The sequence below is a fragment of the Cherax quadricarinatus genome, chromosome 29 (assembly GCF_038502225.1).
Source record: "Cherax quadricarinatus isolate ZL_2023a chromosome 29, ASM3850222v1, whole genome shotgun sequence".
Lineage (NCBI taxonomy): Eukaryota > Metazoa > Arthropoda > Malacostraca > Decapoda > Parastacidae > Cherax > Cherax quadricarinatus.
In genome coordinates, this window is record NC_091320.1 from 17,172,411 (window position 1) to 17,193,426 (window position 21,016).

The 21,016-nt window shown below is 43.8% G+C and overlaps 1 protein-coding gene across 2 annotated transcripts in view; it reads right to left on the bottom strand.

Annotated features, from left to right (window-relative positions):
- Positions 1 to 21,016, bottom strand: part of LOC138853373 (probable basic-leucine zipper transcription factor Q) — a 91,289-nt gene that overhangs the window by 23,890 nt on the left and 46,383 nt on the right. Inside the window, exon 4 of one of the 2 annotated variants that reach the window (XM_070089629.1) lies at positions 4,245 to 4,400. The exons of the other annotated variant lie outside the window; for it this stretch is intronic. Coding sequence (XP_069945730.1) covers positions 4,245 to 4,400 — 156 coding nt within the window. The remainder of the gene's footprint in view (positions 1 to 4,244; positions 4,401 to 21,016) is intronic. 2 annotated transcript variants of the gene reach the window in all.

The window sequence follows — 21,016 nt, forward strand, 5'->3', positions numbered from 1 at the left end:
CAAACTTCTAGTAGTAGTCCAGGACCAGCCCAAACTTCTAGTGGTAGTTCAGGACCAGCCCAAACTTCTAGTAGTGGTCCAGGACCAGCCCAAACTTCCAGTAGTAGTCCAGGACCAGCCCAAACTTCTAGTAGTAGTCCAGGACCAGCCCAAACTTCCAGTAGTAGTCCAGGACCAGCCCAAACTTCTAGTAATAGTCCAGGACCAGCCCAAACTTCTAGTAATAGTCCAGGACCAGCCCAAACTTCTAGTAGTAGTCTAGGACCAGCCCAAACTAGTAGTAGTGGTCCAGGACCAGTCCAAACTTCAAGTAGTAGTCCAGGACCAGCCCAAACTTCTAGTAGTAGTCCAGGACCAGTCCAAACTTCTAGAAGTGGACCAGGGCCAGCCCAAACTTCTAGTAGTAGTCCAGGACCAGCCAAACTTCTAGCAGTAGTCCAGGACCAGTCCAAACTTCTAGAAGTGGACCAGGGCCAGCCCAAACTTCTAGTTGTAGTCCAGGACCAGCCCAAACTTCTAGCAGTAGTCCAGGACCAGCCAAACTTCTAGCAGTAGTCCAGGACCAGCCCAAACATTCAGTAGTAGTCCAGGACCAGCCCAAACTTCTAGTAGTAGTCTAGGACCAGCCCAAACTTCTAGTAGTAGTCCAGGACCAGCCCAAACTTCTAGTAGTAGTTCAGGACCAGCCCAAACTTCTAGTAGTAGTCCAGGACCAGCCCAAACTTCTAGTAGTAGTCCAGGACCAGCCCAAACTTCTAGTAGTAGTCTAGGACCAGCCCAAACTTCTAGTAGTAGTCCAGGACCAGCCCAAACTTCTAGTAGTAGTTCAGGACCAGCCCAAACTTCTAGTAGTAGTCCAGGACCAGCCCAAACTTCTAGTAGTAGTCCAGGACCAGCCCAAACTTCTAGTATTAGTCCAGGACCAGCCCAAACTTCTAGTAGTAGTCTAGGACCAGCCCAAACTTCTAATAGTAGTCCAGGACCAGCCCAAACTTCTAGTAGTAGTCTCGGACCAACCCAAACTTCTAGTAGTAGTCCAGGACCAGCCCAAACTTCTAGTAGTAGTCCATGACCAGCCCAAACTTCTAGTAGTAGTCCAGGACCAGCCCAAACTTCTAGTAGTAGCCCAGGACTAGCCCAAACTTCTAGTAGTAGTCCAGAACCAGCCCAAACTTCCAGTAGTAGTCAAGAACCAGCCCAAACTTCTAGTTGTAGTCCAGGACCAGCCCAAACTTCTAGTAGTAGTCCAGGACTAGCCCAAACTTCTAGTAGTGGTCCAGGACCAGCCCAAACTTCTAGTAGTAGTCCAGGACCAGCCCAAACTTCCAGTAGTAGTCCAGGACCAGCCCAAACTTCTAGTAGTAGTCCAGAACCAGCCCAAACTTCCAGTAGTAGTCAAGAACCAGCCCAAACTTCCAGTAGTAGTCCAGGACCAGCCCAAACTTCTAGTAGTAGTCCAGAACCAGCCCAAACTTCTAGTAGTAGTCCAGGACCAGCCCAAACTTCTAGCAGTAGTCCAGGACCAGTCCAAACATTCAGTAGTAGTCCAGGACCAGCCCAAACTTCTAGTAGTAGTCTAGGACCAGCCCAAACTTCTAGTAGTAGCCCAGGACCAGCCCAAACTTCTAGTAGTAGTCCAGGACCAGCCCAAACTTCTAGTAGTAGTCCAGGACCAGCCCAAACTTCTAGTAGTAGTCCAGGACCAGCCCAAACTTCTAGTAGTGGTCCAGGACCAGCCCAAACTTCTAGTAGTAGTCTAGGACCAACCCAAACTTCTAGTAGTAGTCCAGGACCAGCCCAAACTTCTAGTAGTAGTCCAGGACCAGCCCAAACTTCTAGTAGTAGTCCATGACCAGCCCAAACTTCTAGTAGTAGCCCAGGACTAGCCCAAACTTCTAGTAGTGGTCCAGGACCAGCCCAAACTTCTAGTAGTAGTCTAGGACCAACCCAAACTTCTAGTAGTAGCCCAGGACCAGCCCAAACTTCTAGTAGTGGTCCAGGACCAGCCCAAACTTCTAGTAGTAGTCTAGGACCAACCCAAACTTCTAGTAGTAGTCCAGGACCAGCCCAAACTTCTAGTAGTAGTCCAGGACCAGCCCAAACTTCTAGTAGTAGTCCAGGACTAGCCCAAACTTCTAGTAGTGGTCCAGGACCAGCCCAAACTTCTAGTTGTAGTCCAGGACCAGCCCAAACTTCTAGTAGTGGTCCAGGACCAGCCCAAACTTCTAGTAGTAGTCCAGGACCAGCCCAAACTTCCAGTAGTAGTCCAGGACCAGCCAAAACTTCCAGTAGTAGTCAAGAACCAGCCCAAACTTCCAGTAGTAGTCCAGGACCAGCCCAAACTTCTAGTAGTAGTCCAGAACCAGCCCAAACTTCCAGTAGTAGTCCAGAACCAGCCCAAACTTCCAGTAGTAGTCCAGGACCAGCCCAAACTTCCAGTAGTAGTCCAGGACCAGCCCAAACTTCCAGTAGAAGTTCAGGACCAGCCCAAACTTCTAATAGTAATCTAGAACCAGCCCAAACTTCTAGTAGTAGTCCAGGACCAGCCCAAACTTCTAGTTGTAGTCCAGGACCAGCCCAAACTTCTAGTTGTAGTCCAGGACCAGCCCAAACTTCTAGTTGTAGTCCAGGACCAGCCCAAACTTCTAGTAGTGGTCCAGGACCAGCCCAAACTTCTAGTAGTGGTCCAGGACAAGCCTAAACTTCTAGTAGTAGTCCAGAATCAGCCCAAACTTCTAGTAGTAGTCCAGAATCAGCCCAAACTTCTAGTAGTAGTCCAGGACCAGCCCAAACTTCTAGTAGTAGTCCAGGACCAGCCCAAACTTCTAGTAGTAGTCCAGGACCAGCCCAAACTTCTAGTAGTAGTCCAGGACCAGCCCAAACTTCTAGTAGTAGACCAGGACCAGCCCAAACTTCTAGTAGTAGTCCAGAATCAGCCCAAACTTCTAGTAGTAGTCCAGAATCAGCCCAAACTTCTAGTAGTAGACCAGAATCAGCCCAAACTTCTAGTAGTAGTCCAGAATCAGCCCAAACTTCTAGTAGTAGACCAGAATCAGCCCAAACTTCTAGTAGTAGTCCAGAATCAGCCCAAACTTCTAGTAGTAGACCAGAATCAGCCCAAACTTCTAGTAGTAGACCAGAGCCAGCCTAAACTTCTAGTTGTAGTCCAGGACCAGCCCAAACTTCTAGTAGTAGTCCAGGACCAGCCCAAACTTTTAGTAGTAGTCCAGGACCAGCCCAAACTTCTAGTAGTGGTCCAGGACCAGCCCAAACTTCTAGTAGTAGTTCAGGACCAACCCAAACTTCTAGTAGTAGTGCAGGACCAACCCAAACTTCTAGTAGTGGTCCAGGACAAGCCTAAACTTCTAGTAGTAGTCCAGGACCAACCCAAACTTCTAGTAGTAGTCTAGGACCAGCCCAAACTTCTAGTAGTAGTCCAGAACCAGCCCAAACTTCTAGTAGTAGACCAGAGCCAGCCTAAACTTCTAGTAGTGGTCCAGGACCAGCCCAAACTTCTAGTAGTAGTCCAGGACCAGCCCAAACTTCTAGTAGTACTCCAGGACCAGCCCAAACTTGTAGTAGTAGTCCAGGACCAACCCAACTTCTAGTAGTTGTCCAGGACAAGCCCAAACTTCTAGTAGTAGTCCAGGACCAGCCCAATCTTCTAGTAGTGTTCCAGGACCAGCCCAAACTTCTAGCAGTGCTCCAGGACCAGCCCAAACTTCTAGTAGTAGTCCAGGATCAGGCCAAACTTCTAGTAGTGGTCCAGAACCAGTCCAAACTTCTAGTAGTGGTCAAGAACGAGTCCAGACTTCTAGTAGCGATCCAGAACCAGCACAGACTTCTAGTCATGATCTAGGACCAGACCAAACTTCTAGTAGTGGTCCAGAACCTGCCCAAACTTCTAGTAGTGGTCCAGGACCATCCCAAACTTCTAGTAGTGGTCCAGAACCAGTCCAGACTTCTAGTAGTGATGCAGAACCAGCCCAGACTTCTAGTCATGGTCTAGGACCAGACCAAATTTCTAGTAGAGGTCTAGAACTAGCCAAAACTTCTAGTCATTGTCTATGACCAGACCAAACTTCTGGTCATTGTCTAGGACCATCCCAAATTTCTAGTAGTGGCCTAGAACCATCCTAAACTTCTAGTCATTGTCTAGGACCAGACCAAACTTCTAGTAGTGGTTCAGTACCAGCCCAGTCTTCTAGTTCTTATATATAGTTTGTGGGTTGTGAAGTACTAACCTGGTTGAGAATGTGGTTGAGGTGGTAGAGTGTGGTGGAGTTGGCACAGTCTACGTTGAACCACCAATCACAGGTAAAGATGGCCTGGTTGAAGACTGTGCTGTTGGGACACAGGAAGCTTAACACCGGGAGGTCATCCCGACACACGTGGTATACCTGCAGTGGCGGGACGTTAGTCAGGTGTGTCTTAGAGGAAGGACGGGTAGTTAGTTTAATGCCTTCGTTATGCACACCATACCCATGGTTTGGGTGGTAGTCACACCATACCCATAGTATATCATACCATTAGGTACATCTGCAGTGTGTTGCAATCTTATTCTATATGATAGTTATATTGAGATAACAATAGCAAGCTATGTTTCCCTGTTACACCAAGAACTTGCTGGGTTGAGGTGACTGGAGGGACAAGTACCTCTGAGGACATTGTTAACTATCCTACACATGATAATTCAAACCTCCTGACGTACCTCAACCAACAAATCTGCAAAGTTATTTTATTTTAAATACAGTAAATATGATTTCTTAATAGTTTTAATTATGAAAAATTAAAAAGATTTACTGCCGATTTTCCAGAGTAAATTACGTTTATTAAGATTTACATCTGAAAATTGTCCACAATGCCGGAAAAAAAATCCCCCCCCAGTACCAACAATACCACCAGTCCGATGACATTCTTCTTTGCAAATATACAGGGTCTAAAGCCAGCAACAAACAACAAAATACCTTTCATCCGTGGACTGCTTGCAGAGGCAAAGGCAATGTTCGCGGCTTTCACTGAGACCCCACATAAAGGATCACTTGGACAACGAAATATGGATCCCAGGTTACAACCTATACAGATGTGACAGAGTGAACAGGCAAAAGGGATGGGGGTGGTTGGCCTGTACATTGCAGAGTCACTTGTTTGCACAGAACTGCTTAATGCCTCAAATGATGTAGTGGAAGCTTTAGCAGTAAAGGTCGAGAACCAAAACCTAGTCATTGTGGTAGTCTACAAGCCTCCGGATGCATAACCAACCTCGAGAATAAGATCCAAAACCTTGAAGAGAAGATTACATCGGGAAGTGTTGACACAGAAAATACTCTAAAAGCAGCTATAGCCAGTCACACTGAGCAAATAACAACAATAAATATGAAGGTTGAAGAAGCAATCAAGGACTGGAATCAGAACATGCACACTCGACTAAATGAATACCTTGATTTCCAAGACGACAAAACTGAACAAGATAAGTTGTCTGATGCAGTAATAATAAACAGTCCACACATTCCTAGTGACATAACACAAGCTCAGTGCAAAGAAACTGCTATCAGGATAATACAGAACCACGTACAAGTCATCGTGCAAAACAATGAAATCAAAGAAACACGTTTGCTAGGAAAACCAGGAAGTAAACACAGTATAATGATCAGACTTCATTCATACGATAAAAGAAAGGACCTAATTAAATCAGCAATTACAATGAAAAATGGAGTGTACATAAATGAGTGTCTAACAAAAAAACGTCAAAACCTTCTGTTCAGGCTGAGAAAACTTAAACAGGAAAACAAAATACATCAGTGTTTCACGCGAGATGGGAAAATACTAGTAAGGAAAACATCAACTGGACAACAATATACTATCTCAAACGAACATGATTTCTCTACCTTCCTTAGAAAAGCTGACATTTCTTTAACAGATTAGATAAGTGCCCTTAATACATATATACGTGTGGTGCATATAGTGTACGTTACTATTATATTGTACATTATTATTTTTATTATTTTTCATCACTAGCTAATGAAATACCTCCAATACTCTATACTTCTTTCTTACTGCTATTAATTGCTCATAATTTTAAATTACAAGTCAAATCTTACTCCAAATTAATAATATTCATTATTCTTACCTGTCCATTTAATTTTGTTTATCATTACTTGTTTTTTTAGTCACTTTTCATTGTGTATGCAATTAGTATATATTCCAATTACTTTTTGCAAGTACCAAAACTATCTTTTGCTAGCTAGTACCAACTACCTCATTTTTTTTTTTTTTACTTTTATTGTGCAATAAACTGCTCAATTTATTTAATATTACAAATCAGATCTTACTCCTAAACCAATATTATTTCATAGTGAACACCTGTCCATTTAACTTTGTTTACCATTACTTAATTTTAGTCCCTTATATATTTTCTCCTTTATTTTAGCTTTATATAACTACCCTAGTTTATATATTCACAATTGTTAAAATAATCAAGGTGCTATTCTCAGGTGCTAAAGTAGAATAAGTTCACAATTTTGCCATTATATTCCAAAGCTCATTTATTTGATTACCACTTTATTGTTCACCACAACCTATATTAGTCCCTTTTATATTATAATTTTATACTATAATTCTAACTTTAAAAAATTACCTTTATAGTACTACCTACTATCATATTCCCAAGCTCCATTATTTGATCATCACTTTATTTGTATTAGTCCCTTTTATATTGTCTCCTTTATTTTAGCTTAAAAAAAAAAAAAAAAAAAAAAAACTACCTTAGCTCATTATCTTACATTTGTTAAATAATTCAGGTGCTATTTTTTTAGCTTAAGACTATTTACTTTGTTTTATACTTAATTCTAACTATATATTCACTACAAATCTCATGATTACAAGCATTGATCCTGATACCAACCTCTTATTTAATGACTTAAATGAATCAAACAGTTACTGTAATTACTACACTGCAGAACAATCAAAGGCACTTCTCAGTGCCAACAACAACATAACTATCTTTAACTACAATATCAGATCTTTAAGCAAGCATTACGATGACCTCATAGCATTACTAAATTCCTTACATGCCAATATGTCCATCATTACACTAACTGAAACCTGGCTAAAGCCTGATAGTACAGATGTCTATGCCATTCCTGGTTACACAGCCATACACAACTGTAGGCCAGACCAACAAGGGGGTGGCACAGCCATATACTACTCAGACCAACTAGAATGTATCACTAATACTTGCACAAGGGATGAACATGGGGAATATATAATAGCCAAATTCAAATCCAAATACCTACAAAAACCTCTCACATTGATAAACATCTACAGAGTTCCACAGTCAAACATTAGCCAATTTAGTCAAAACCTAGGAAGTATGATAACTGATGCACGCATGAACAAAGATCACTTACTACTCTCAGGTGACTTCAATACAAATCTCCTGCAAGACCAGGACCCACACGTTACTGAATTCACAAACACAATGAGTAACTGTATGTTGCTACCAACAGTAACAAAACCTACAAGAGTTACAGAGACTAGTGTTTCCCTACTTGACCACATCTGGACCAACACCATATCCCCTTTAAAATCAGGCATAATTACAGATAATACCACAGACCACTACCCTACTTTTCTCATAACAACTCTTGGTAAATTACCCAAAGACACTACTAAAGTCACCTTCAGACTTCACAATGAGGCAGCCATTAATAACTTCACAACAGCAGTAGCAAACATTGACTGGCACACTGAGCTAGAAATCTATACAGATATTGACGAATGTATTAATAATTTTCTAAAAAAGACCCAATACCTCTATAACAAGCACTGCCCTAAAAAAACTAAACAGATGACAGCTAAGAGACTGAACAGTCCCTGGCTAACACCCAGCATTCTCAAATCCATAAATACAAAACACCAATATGAAAAACAGTACAGAATGGGTCACATAACCAGAGACCAAACAAAACGTTACTCGTCAATCCTAACCAGCCTGATAAGAAGGGCAAAAAAATTGTATTATGAGAACAGATTATCCAACTTACGAGGTGATATAAAAAAGACCTGGAAAACCCTATCAGAAATTCTAATATCAAAAAAGATATCACGAAATAGCGAAATAAAATTAGCAAAATCAGATGAACCCCAACTCCCACCAACAGAAACAGCAAACAGACTCAATGACTTCTTCTCCACTATAGGACAAAACCTTGCCATTAAAATCCCAAGCTCAGATACCCCACCAAATGACTACCTCACCGGCAACTACCCGAACACACTGTTCCTAGCTCCGACTAACCCATACGAAGTCTCCCTTATTATCAACACACTAAAAAACAAGGCAGGAGATTTAAATACCTTACCACCCTTTATATACAAAAAAGTGTCACAAGTGCTATCACCAATCATTGCAACACTCTTTAACAAATCCATTGAATCCTCCACCTTCCCTACAGTACTCAAAATAGCAAGGGTCACCCCGATCCACAAAGGAGGAGACCAAACAGAGTTGAATAACTATAGGCCAATATCCAACTTACACCCTCTCTCAAAAATCTTCGAAAAATTAATTCATAAACAAATCTACTCCTACCTTATCTCCCAAAACATACTCAACCCCTGCCAATTTGGATTCAGGCCTAATAAAAATACTAATGATGCTATTATACACATGCTAGAACATATATACACTGCAATAGAGAAAAAAGAAGTCCCACTGGGGATCTTCATTGACTTACGTAAAGCTTTTGATACAGTTAACCATGACTTGCTCCACGTAAAATTGTCACACTATGGTATAAGAGGGCACTCCCTCAACTACCTCAAGTCATACCTCAGCAACAGAAGCCAATATGTGTATGCAAATGGGGCAAACTCTTCTGCACAACCAATTACAGTTGGTGTCCCACAGGGAAGTGTCCTTGGCCCTCTTCTCTTTCTCCTATACATAAATGACCTACCAAATGCTTCGCAATTACTCAAACCCACACTATTTGCAGATGACACTACATACGTCTTCTCCCACCCGAGCCCAGTCACGCTAGCCAATACTGTAAATACCGAATTACAGAAAATATCTACCTGGATGAGGACTAACAAACTTACACTAAACATTGACAAAACCTACTTCATTCAGTTTGGTAACAGAGCTACAGATGTCCCTCTTAACATAATGATAAACGGATCACCTATCACAAAGCTAACAGAGGGAAAATTCTTAGGAATCCACCTTGATAATAGACTCAAATTTCAAACACATATACAACAAATTTCTAAGAAAATTTCCAAGACTGTAGGCATACTATCGAAGATACGGAACTATGCTCCACAGTCAGCCCTCCTGGCCCTATATCACTCTCTTATTTACCCCTATCTCACCTATGGAATTTGTGCATGGGGCTCAACAACAAGTAACCATCTCAGACCACTAATTACCCAACAAAAGGCTGCAGTTAGAATGATAACAAATTCTCACTATAGGCACCACACTCCACCAATATTCAATACACTAAACCTACTCACCATACAAAACATCCATACTTATTACTGCACCTATTACATACATAGAACACTTAACTCTGATATTAACCCTCCCCTCAAACATCTCCTTGCCAACCTCAACAGAACACATGACCATAACACAAGGCACAGATCACTCTTTGATGTTCCTCGTGTCCATCTCACACTATGCAAAAACTCAATGCACATAAAAGGCCCTAAAATCTGGAATTCATTACCTGTAAATATAAAAGAAACACTACCTGTTTATAAATTCAAGTCTCTTCTCAAAGATCACTTACTCACCCAAAACCAAATAAATACTGAATAACTGAACCTTATAAATTGTATATCTTAAATGTTTCTCACAAGTATATCACATAAATGTTAAACCTAAAACCCAATCTAACTTTATTATTTTTTAAATACACTACCTAACAGAATACTCCATTCTACTGAATGTTCAACAATGCATACAACCATATGACCTGTCTTTGTAATACTCACTTGTGCTTTATAGTAATCTGTTTACATTAAAGTTTTATCACTGATTTCATCATTGCTTAGTTAATCTTAAGTTAATTTTAAGCCAGCCCGTAATGCTATGCATAGTATAAGTGGCTTTGGCATGCTGCTCTTATCTGTATTTTTTGTACCTCTGTATGTGTGCTCAAATTTTTAAATAAATAAATAAATGGTCTCAGACCGGGCCGCGGGGGCGTTGACCCCCGGAACTCTCTCCAGGTAAACTCCAGGTAAACTCCACAAAGGGGGCAGTAAAGCAACAGCAAAGAACTACAGACCGATAGCACTAACATCCCATATCATAAAAATCTTTGAAAGAGTCCTAAGAAGCAAGATCACCACCCATCTAGAAACCCATCAGTTACACAACCCAGGGCAACATGGGTTTAGAACAGGTCGCTCCTGTCTGTCTAAACTATTGGATCACTACGGCAAGGTCCTAGATGCACTAGAAGACAAAAAGAATGCAGATGTAATATATACAGACTTTGCAAAAGCCTTCGACAAGTGTGACCATGGCGTAATAGCGCACAAAATGCGTGCTAAAGAAATAACAGGAAAAGTCGGTCGATGGATCTATAATTTCCTCACTAACAGAACACAGAGAGTAGTAGTCAACAGAGTAAAGTCCGAGGCAGGCACGGTGAAAAGCTCTGTTCCACAAGGCACAGTACTCGCTCCCATTTTGTTCCTCATCCTCATATCCGACATAGACAGGGATGTCAGCCACAGCACCGTGTCTTCCTTTGCAGATGACACCCGAATCTGCATGACAGTGTCTTCCACTGCAGACACTGCAAGGCTCCAGGCGGACATCAACCAAATCTTTCAGTGGGCTGCAGAAAACAATATTAAGTTCAACGATGAGAAATTTCAATTACTCAGATATGGTAAACACGAGGAAATTAAATCTTCATCAGAGTACAAAGCAAATTATGGCCACAAAATAGAGCGAAACACCAACGTCAAAGACCTGGGAGTGATCATGTCTGAGGATCTCACCTTCAAGGACCATAACATTGGGACTAGTACCGAACTTGCACACGAAAATCACTCACTACGAAAGCAAAAGACTTGGCAGACGATGCACCATCCCCCCAATGAAAAGCAGGGGTGTCACTAGCACGTTAAGAGACCATACAATAAGTGTCAGGGGCCCGAGACTGTTCAACTGCCTCCCAGCACACATAAGGGGGATTACCAACAGACCCCTGGCAGTCTTCAAGCTGGCACTGGACAAGCACCTAAAGTCAGTTCCTGATCAGCCGGGCTGTGGCTCGTACGTTGGTTTGCGTGCAGCCAGCAGCAACAGCCTGGTTGATCAGGCGCTGATCCACCAGGAGGCCTGGTCACAGACCGGGCCGCGGGGGCGTTGACCCCCGAAACTCTCTCCAGGTAAACTCCAGGCATCTGCTAGAAAAATGACAGGATGGATAATGAGAACCTTCAAAACGAGGGATGCCAAGCCCATGATGACACTCTTCAGGTCACTTGTTCTATCTAGGCTGGAATATTGCTGCACACTAACAGCACCTTTCAAGGCAGGTGAAATTGCTGACCTAGAAAATGTACAGAGAACCTTCACGGCGCGCATAACGGAGATAAAACACCTCAATTACTGGGAGCGCTTGAGGTTCCTGAACCTGTATTCCCTGGAACGCAGGCGGGAGAGATACATGATTATATACAGTTGGAAAATCCTAGAGGGACTAGTACCGAACTTGCACACGAAAATCACTCACTACGAAAGCAAAAGACTTGGCAGACGATGCAACATCCCCCCAATGAAAAGCAGGGGTGTCACTAGCACGTTAAGAGACCATACAATAAGTGTCAGGGGCCCGAGACTGTTCAACTGCCTCCCAGCACACATAAGGGGGATTACCAACAGACCCCTGGCAGTCTTCAAGCTGGCACTGGACAAGCACCTAAAGTCGGTTCCTGATCAGCCGGGCTGTGGCTCGTACGTTGGTTTGCGTGCAGCCAGCAGTAACAGCCTGGTTGATCAGGCTCTGATCCACCAGGAGGCCTGGTCACAGACCGGGCCGCGGGGGCGTTGACCCCCGGAACTCTCTCCAGGTAAACTCCAGGTAATTTTCTTTTAAGAGACCCAGGTAGTGTCCAGGACCCACTGACTCAGCAGTGAGCCATCCTTAAGTCTTTCGTTATTCTCGGTTAATTGTACGAACATACATGTTAACTATAACGTTATCTACGTAGAATGACAAATATAATTTCTGTTTTGTAGCGGGTCACATCGACCGAAACAAAAATATTTAGTGCGTGTGTATATGATCGACTTATCCGGAGGTGACACAGAAAGCCGATGTTAACACCAGAGTTCTTAGTAAAGACTATCAAACATTATTATTATAAATAAAAAGAAGCGCTAAACCACAAGGGTTATACAGCAGACTATCAAACAAAACTGACTGACCACCTCAAAACTACGTCTTCAAGGGTGATGGACTGATTACATCGTTATCACATCTCTACTGCGTCTGCCAACTTTTCTGTACTCGAGTGAAGAAGCTTACTGTGTAGTCGAAACTGTTGCACATGTGTCTTACTTATCGACCTTTCGGAATTGTATACCATTTTAATAATCACTGGGTATTGTGTTGTAGTCAGTGGTGTAACTCTGGTGTGCTGAGTTTAGTGTTGTAGTCAGTGGTGTAACTCTGGTGTGCTGAGTTTAGTGTTGTAGTCAGTGGTGTAACTCTGGTGTGCTGAGTTTAGTGTTGTAGTCAGTGGTGTAACTGGTGTGCTGAGTTTAGTGTTGTAGTCAGTGGTGTAACTCTGGTGTGCTGAGTTTAGTGTTGTAGTCAGTGGTGTAACTCTGGTGTGCTGAGTTTAGTGTTGTAGTCAGTGGCGTAACTCTGGTGTGCTGAGTTTAGTGTTGTAGTCAGTGGTGTAACTGGTGTGCTGAGTTTAGTGTTGTAGTCAGTGGTGTAACTCTGGTGTGCTGAGTTTAGTGTTGTAGTCAGTGGTGTAACTCTGGTGTGCTGAGTTTAGTGTTGTAGTCAGTGGTGTAACTCTGGTGTGCTGAGTTTAGTGTTGTAGTCAGTGGTGTAACTGGTGTGCTGAGTTTAGTGTTGTAGTCAGTGGTGTAACTCTGGTGTGTTGAGTTTAGTGTTGTAGTCAGTGATGTAACTCTGGTGTGCTGAGTTTAGTGTTGTAGTCAGTGGTGTAACTCTGGTGTGCTGAGTTTAGTGTTGTAGTCAGTGGTGTAACTCTGGTGTGCTGAGTTTAGTGTTGTAGTCAGTGGTGTAACTCTGGTGTGCTGAGTTTAGTGTTGTGGTCAGTGGTGTAACTCTGGTGTGCTGAGTTTAGTGTTGTAGTCAGTGGTGTAACTCTGGTGTGCTGAGTTTAGTGTTGTAGTCAGTGGTGTAACTCTGGTGTGCTGAGTTTAGTGTTGTAGTCAGTGGTGTAACTCGTGTGCTGAGTTTAGTGTTGTAGTCAGTGGTGTAACTGGTGTGCTGAGTTTAGTGTTGTGGTCAGTGGTGTAACTGGTGTGCTGAGTTTAGTGTTGTAGTCAGTGATGTAACTCTGGTGTGCTGAGTTTAGTGTTGTAGTCAGTGGTGTAACTCGTGTGCTGAGTTTAGTGTTGTAGTCAGTGATGTAACTCTGGTGTGCTGAGTTTAGTGTTGTAGTCAGTGGTGTAACTCTGGTGTGCTGAGTTTAGTGTTGTAGTCAGTGGTGTAACTCTGGTGTGCTGAGTTTAGTGTTGTGGTCAGTGGTGTAACTCTGGTGTGCTGAGTTTAGTGTTGTAGTCAGTGGTGTAACTCTGGTGTGCTGAGTTTAGTGTTGTAGTCAGTGGTGTAACTCTGGTGTGCTGAGTTTAGTGTTGTAGTCAGTGGTGTAACTCGTGTGCTGAGTTTAGTGTTGTAGTCAGTGGTGTAACTCTGGTGTGCTGAGTTTAGTGTTGTAGTCAGTGGTGTAACTCGTGTGCTGAGTTTAGTGTTGTAGTCAGTGGTGTAACTCTGGTGTGCTGAGTTTAGTGTTGTAGTCAGTGGTGTAACTCTGGTGTGCTGAGTTTAGTGTTGTAGTCAGTGGTGTAACTCTGGTGTGCTGAGTTTAGTGTTGTAGTCAGTGGTGTAACTCTGGTGTGCTGAGTTTAGTGTTGTAGTCAGTGGTGTAACTCTGGTGTGCTGAGTTTAGTGTTGTAGTCAGTGGTGTAACTGGTGTGCTGAGTTTAGTGTTGTAGTCAGTGGTGTAACTCTGGTGTGCTGAGTTTAGTGTTGTAGGCAGTGGTGTAACTCTGGTGTGCTGAGTTTAGTGTTGTTGTCAGTGGTGTAACTCTGGTGTGCTGAGTTTAGTGTTGTAGTCAGTGATGTAACTCTGGTGTGCTGAGTTTAGTGTTGTAGTCAGTGGCGTAACTCTGGTATGCTGAGTTTAGTGTTGTAGTCAGTGGTGTAACTCTGGTGTGCTGAGTTTAGTCTTGTAGTCAGTGGTGTAACTCTGGTGTGCTGAGTTTAGTGTTGTAGTCAGTGATGTAACTCTGGTGTGCTGAGTTTAGTGTTGTAGTCAGTGGCGTAACTCTGGTATGCTGAGTTTAGTGTTGTAGTCAGTGGTGTAACTCTGGTGTGCTGAGTTTAGTGTTGTAGTCAGTGGTGTAATTCTGGTGTGCTGAGTTTAGTGTTGTAGTCAGTGGTGTAACTCTGGTGTGCTGAGTTTAGTGTTGTAGTCAGTGGTGTAACTCTGGTGTGCTGAGTTTAGTGTTGTAGTCAGTGGTGTAACTCTGGTGTGCTGAGTTTAGTGTTGTAGTCAGTGGTGTAACTCTCCAACCTGGTTGATATTAGCACTTTGATATATATATATATATATATATATATATATATATATATATATATATATATATATATATATATATATATATATATATATATATATATATATATATATATATATATATATATATATATATATATATATATAGTTGAGAGAGTGTGTGTTACTCAGTTCTGAGAATCTCGGGTCAGTAAAAGTGTTGCACAAGTGTCTACTTCATCAAGTTCTACAATTAATGTAGTTTAAATGTATTAGTATAATAAAAGACACAAAAGATAGCCACTAATTATATAATACATTTTATGCAACTACTCATAAGACTTACATGTTACTTAAGAGCTAGATATTGTCTGTTAAGTTCTTCTTGTGCAATTAGCTACAATGACAACATTTCACGTCAGTAATAAAGAGCATTACATGTGATTTAAACTGGATCAGTGAGCGTCGGTTTTGTTCAGTGATTGAACAGATCATTCTGCGGTGACGGTGCCTGCAGGAGACTGTTGACTGCTAGAGTTGCGGTGACGGTGCCTGCAGGAGACTGTTGACTGCTAGAGTTGCGGTGACGGTGCCTGCAGGAGACTGTTGACTGCTAGAGTTGCGGTGACGGTACCTGCAGGAGACTGTTGACTGCTAGAGTTACGGTGACGGGGCCTGCAGGAGACTGTTGACTGCTAGAGTTGCGGTGACGGTGCCTGCAGGAGACTGTTGACTGCTAGAGTTGCGGTGACGGTGCCTGCAGGAGACTGTTGACTGCTAGAGTTGCGGTGACGGTGCCTGCAGGAGACTGTTGACTGCTAGAGTTACGGTGACGGTGCCTGCAGGAGACTGTTGACTGCTAGAGTTACGGTGACGGTACCTGCAGGAGACTGTTGACTGCTAGAGTTGCGGTGACGGTGCCTGCAGGAGACTGTTGACTGCTAGAGTTGCGGTGACGGTGCCTGCAGGAGACTGTTGACTGCTAGAGTTGCGGTGACGGTACCTGCAGGGGACTGTCTTTCAGTCATCACCAGTCAACTGCTGAAGTAATAATACTACTCTTGTTATAATTATAAATTTAATTTTTAAAGGAGTGGACGGGTAAGCTAGTGGAAGGCCTCCGTTAGATGACCAAAAGCTGCAGTGGAGGATCATATGACTAAGACCCGCGTCAGGAAACACTTGTCGTGCTTGCAAACAAATCTAGCCTAACCTAACCTTCGACTTCGTTCAGTAAGTTACTCTCCTCACGTTTCCTCCACCAAGAGCAGTGTAGACGACACAGTGGTGCTGTTTAATTGGGGATATAACTGTCTCTGTGTCAGGTCTTGTCTGCGAGACGTATCTGGTTTTAGAAACATTAACTAAGGTGGCCATTCTTTCATTAGTGTAGTGGAACACTTGCTGCATACTTGATGAGCTCAGTTACGTAAGGCTTAAAAACACCAATTAGTTGCACGTGTGTCCTTGTATCCAACAAGAACTGAAGTTCTTGTAGGGTACAAGGACACATGTGCAACTAATGCGACATTTTTATTGTGGCAACGTCTAGCTCTCCAGGAGCTTCATTAAGCCGGTACAAACAATATAAGGACACAGAGGGTATATATAGGTATTACACTGAGGTACCTTGCATGCACAGAACAAAGTGGAAATAAAACATGGGTGCTTTCATGTTCTTACACACACACACACACACAGATACAGAGATTAGAAGAGGAGCTGAGAAATCTGAAACAGCCTAGAGATAAAGATAATACAGAAGTAGCATCAGCAATGTTTACATCAGACACAGACAAAGGGTCTGGAGGGAGCATGGAAGCTAAACTGTATGCAAAGGTCCTGTCAAACCCACATGGGACCAAAACAAAGACGGGGAGCACACTAGGACAGTATGAGAGGTCGGAAGACATTGAAGGAATTAGGACATATGCAGGGACTTTACCGGACACTTTTGGGGGCCAGGAACAGGTGAGCAGGAAGGACAAACCAATGAGCATAGGGACCACAGCTAGGGAAGGGACTGAAGGAAGGAACACTCCACGGGAAGGAACTAAAACACCTCAGAGGATGCAATGGGAGTCACAGTAGGAGGTGGAAAGGGAGAGATCAGTTTTTGTCTATGGGCTAGACGAAGCTGAAAGGGAAACCTATGATAAAAGAAACCAGGAGGAGAAAAAAGCGATTGAAGGTATCATGAAGGTGATAGGCGAGGGAGACATGACCCAGGTGGCAAATTTTCGGAGAATCGGGTGGTTCACAAAGAGAAGGAAACGGCCTCTCAAAGTAATTTTCAAAGCAGAATCAACTCGAACCATGATCCTGCAGGAGAAAGCACGGCTGAGAGGCTAACAGGAGTTCAAGAGTGTGTACCTTGATCGAGACAGAACACAGGAGGAAGGATGATACTAAAAGAGAGAGTGCAAAAATGAAAGGGGGAATGGGAGGAAATGACAAAGAAGAGCAGAATAATCCAGGCACAGGTGGAAGGGCAAGCACACCCCCCAGAAACACCTGCAGAAGGACTCCAACCATGACACCCCCAAGGCATCTGAACAATCTAAACCAACAATCACACACTGATCCCTCTGTTCCCACCCCCTCACCACAAACCCTACCCCTACAGCAACCCCCTATGGGAGCTCTTCCTCCACCTCCACTGCAACCCCCCACAGGCTCCCACCAGGGCTCCTGCTCTCCCAACCCCAGTATTCCCCCAGGACCACAGTTACAATATTAGAACAGAAGTTGAAGGTTTGGTACACAAATGCAGATGGATTAACGAATAAATATGAGGAGTGGCAAGAAAGAATCAATGAGAAGTTCCCAGACATCATAGCAGTTACAGAACCAAAACTCACTGAGACAATAACAGATGCAGTCATCCCACCAGGATATCAGATCATGAGGAAAGATAGAAGGGGCAGAGGGGGAGGAGGGGTTGCTCTGCTCGTAAAAAACCGATGGAAATTCGAGAAAATGGGAGGCATAGACGAGACAGGAGAAAGGGACTACATAGTAGGTACACTTCAGTCTGGGGAGCACAAGGTGGTCATTGCAGTGATGTATAACCCACCACAGAACTGCAGGAGGCTAAGAGAGGAATATGAAGAGAGCAACAGAACAATGGTGGACACACTTGCTGAGGTGGCAAGAAGAGCTCACTCGAGCAGAGCAAAGTTGCTGGTTATGGGTGATTTCAACGACAGGGAGATTGACTGGGAAAACCTGGAGCCACATGGGGGTCCCAGAACATGGAGAGCCAAGATGTTGGATGTGGTGCTGGAAAACCTCATGCACCAACATGTTAAGGACACTACCAGAGTGAGAGGGGAGGACGACCCAGCAAGATTGGACCTTGTGTTCACCCTGGGCAGTTCAGACATTGAGGACATCACATATGAGAGTACCCTAGGAGCTAGTGACCACGTGGTTCTGTGCTTTGAATACATAGTAGAGTTGCAAGTGGAGAGAGTAACAGGAGTTGAATGGGAAAAGCCTGACTATAAAAGAAGGGACTACATAGGTTTGAGGAACTTCCTGCAGGAGGTTCTGTGGGACAGAGAACTGGCAGGAAAGCCAGTAAATGAAATGATAGAATATGTAACAACAAAATGCAAGGAGGCAGTGGAAAGGTTTATTCCCAAGGGCAACAGAAACAATGGGAAGACCAGAACGAGCCCCTGGTTTACCCGACGGTGTAAGGAGGCAAAAACTAAGTGCAATAGAGGATGGAAAAAGTACAGAAGGCAGAGAACACACGAAAATAGGGAGATTAGTCGCAGAGCCAGGAACGAGTATGCACAGGTAAGGAGGGAGGTCCAGCGACAGTATGAAAATAACAAAGCATCGAAAGTCAAGACTAACCCGAAACTGTTGTATAGCCACATCAGGAGGAAGACAACAGTCAAAGACCAGGTGATCAGACTGAGGACAGAAGGTGGAGAACTCACAAAAAATGATCAGGAGGCATGTGAGGAGTTAAACAGGAGATTTAAGGAAGTTTTTACAGTAGATACAGGAAGGGCTGTGGGAAGACAGCACAGAAGGGAACTTCAGTGGGGAATATACCAACAAGTGTTGGATGACATACGAACAACCGAGGAGGAGGTGCAGAAGCTGCTAAGTGACCTTGATACCTCAAAAGCGATGGGACCGGACAACATCACCCCATGGGTCCTTAGAGAAGGAGCAGAGATGCTGTGCATGCCCCTAACCACAATCTTCAACACATCCCTTGAAACTGGGCAACTACCTGAGATATGGAAGACGGTAAATGTAGTCCCCATATTTAAGAAAGGAGACAGAAATGAGGCGCTAAACTACAGACCTGTGTCTGACATGTATAGTATGCAAAGTCATGGAGAAGATTATCAGGAGGAGAGTGGTGGAACACCTGAAACGGAACAAGATTATGAATGAAAACCAGCATGGATTCATGGAAGGCAAATCCTGTGTCACAAACCTTCTGGAGTTTTATGACAAGGTAACAGAAGTGAGACACGAGAGAGAGGGGTGGGTTGATTGCATTTTCCTGGACTGCAGAAAGGCCTTTGACACAATTCCTCATAAGAAATTAGTGCAGAAGCTGGAGGATCAGGCGCATATAACAGGGAGGGCACTGCAGTGGATCAGGGAATACCTGATAGAGAGGCAACAACGAGTCATGGTACGTGATGAGGTATCACAGTGGGGGCCTGTGACGAGCGGGGTCCCGCAGGGGTCAGTTCTAGGACCAGTGCTATTTTTGATATATGCGAACGACATGATGGAAGGAATAGACTCTGAAGTGTCCCTATTCGCAGATGATGTGAAGCTGATGAGAAGAATTAAATCGGATGAGGATGAGGCAGGACTGCAAAGAGACCTAGACAGGCTGGACACGTGGTCCAGAAACTGGCTTCTCGAATTCAACCCTGCCAAATGGAAAGTCATGAAGATTGGGGAGGGGCAAAGAAGACCGCAGACAGAGTATACGCTAGGTGGACAAAGACTACAGACCTCACTCAGGGAGAAAGATCTTGGGGTGACCATAACACCGAGCACATCACCGGAGGCACACATCAGCCAAATAACTGCTGCAGCATATGGGCACCTGGCAAACCTGAGAATAGCCTTCCGATACCTTAATAAGGAATCGCTCAAGACACTGTACACTGTGTATGTTAGGCCCATATTGGAGTATACAGCACCAGTCTGGAACCCACACCTGGTCAAGCACGTCAAGAAGTTAGAGAAAGTACAAAGGTTTGCAACAAGACTAGTTCCAGAGCTCAGGGGAATGTCGTATGAGGAAAGGTGGAGGGAAATCGGACTGAAGACACTGGAGGACAGAAGGGTCAGGGGAGACATGATAACGACATACAAGATACTGCGGGGAATAGATAAGGTGGACAGAGACAGGATGTTCCAGAGAGGGGACACAGAAATAAGGGGTCACAATTGGAAACTGAAGACTCAGACGAGTCACAGGGACGTTAGGAAGTATTTCTTCAGTCACAGAGTCGTCAGGAAGTGAAATAGCCTAGCAAGTGAAGTAGTGGAGGCAGGAGCCATACATAGTTTTAAGAAGAGGTATGACAAAGCTCAGGAAGCAGAGGGAGAGGACCTAGTAGCGATCAGTGAAGAGGCGGGGCCAGGAGCTGAGTATCGACCCCTGCAACCACAATTAAGTGAGTACAATCAGGTGAGTACACACAGTGGTGGAACACCTAAAAAGGAATGATCTCATCAACAGCAGCCAACATGGTTTCAGGGACGGGAAATCCTGTGTCACAAACCTACTGGAGTTCTATGACATGGTGACAGCAGTAAGACAAGAGAGAGAGGGGTGGGTGGACTGCATTTTCTTGGACTGCAAGAAAGCGTTTGACACAATTCCACACAAGAGATTAGTGCAAAAACTGGAGGACCAAGCAGGGATAACAGGGAAGGCACTACAATGGATCAGGGAATACTTGTCAGAAAGACAGCAGCGAGTCATGGTACGTGGCAAGGTGTCAGAGTGGGCACCTGTGACCAGCGGGGTCCCACAGGGAGCAGTCCTAGGACCAGTGCTATTTCTGGTATTTGTGAACGACATGACGGAAGGAATAAACTCCGATGTGTCACTGTTTGCAGATGACGTGAAGTTGATGAGAAGAATTCTGTCGATCGAAGACCAGGCAGAACTACAAAGGGATCTGGACAGGCTGCAGACCTGGTCCAGCAATTGACTCCTGGA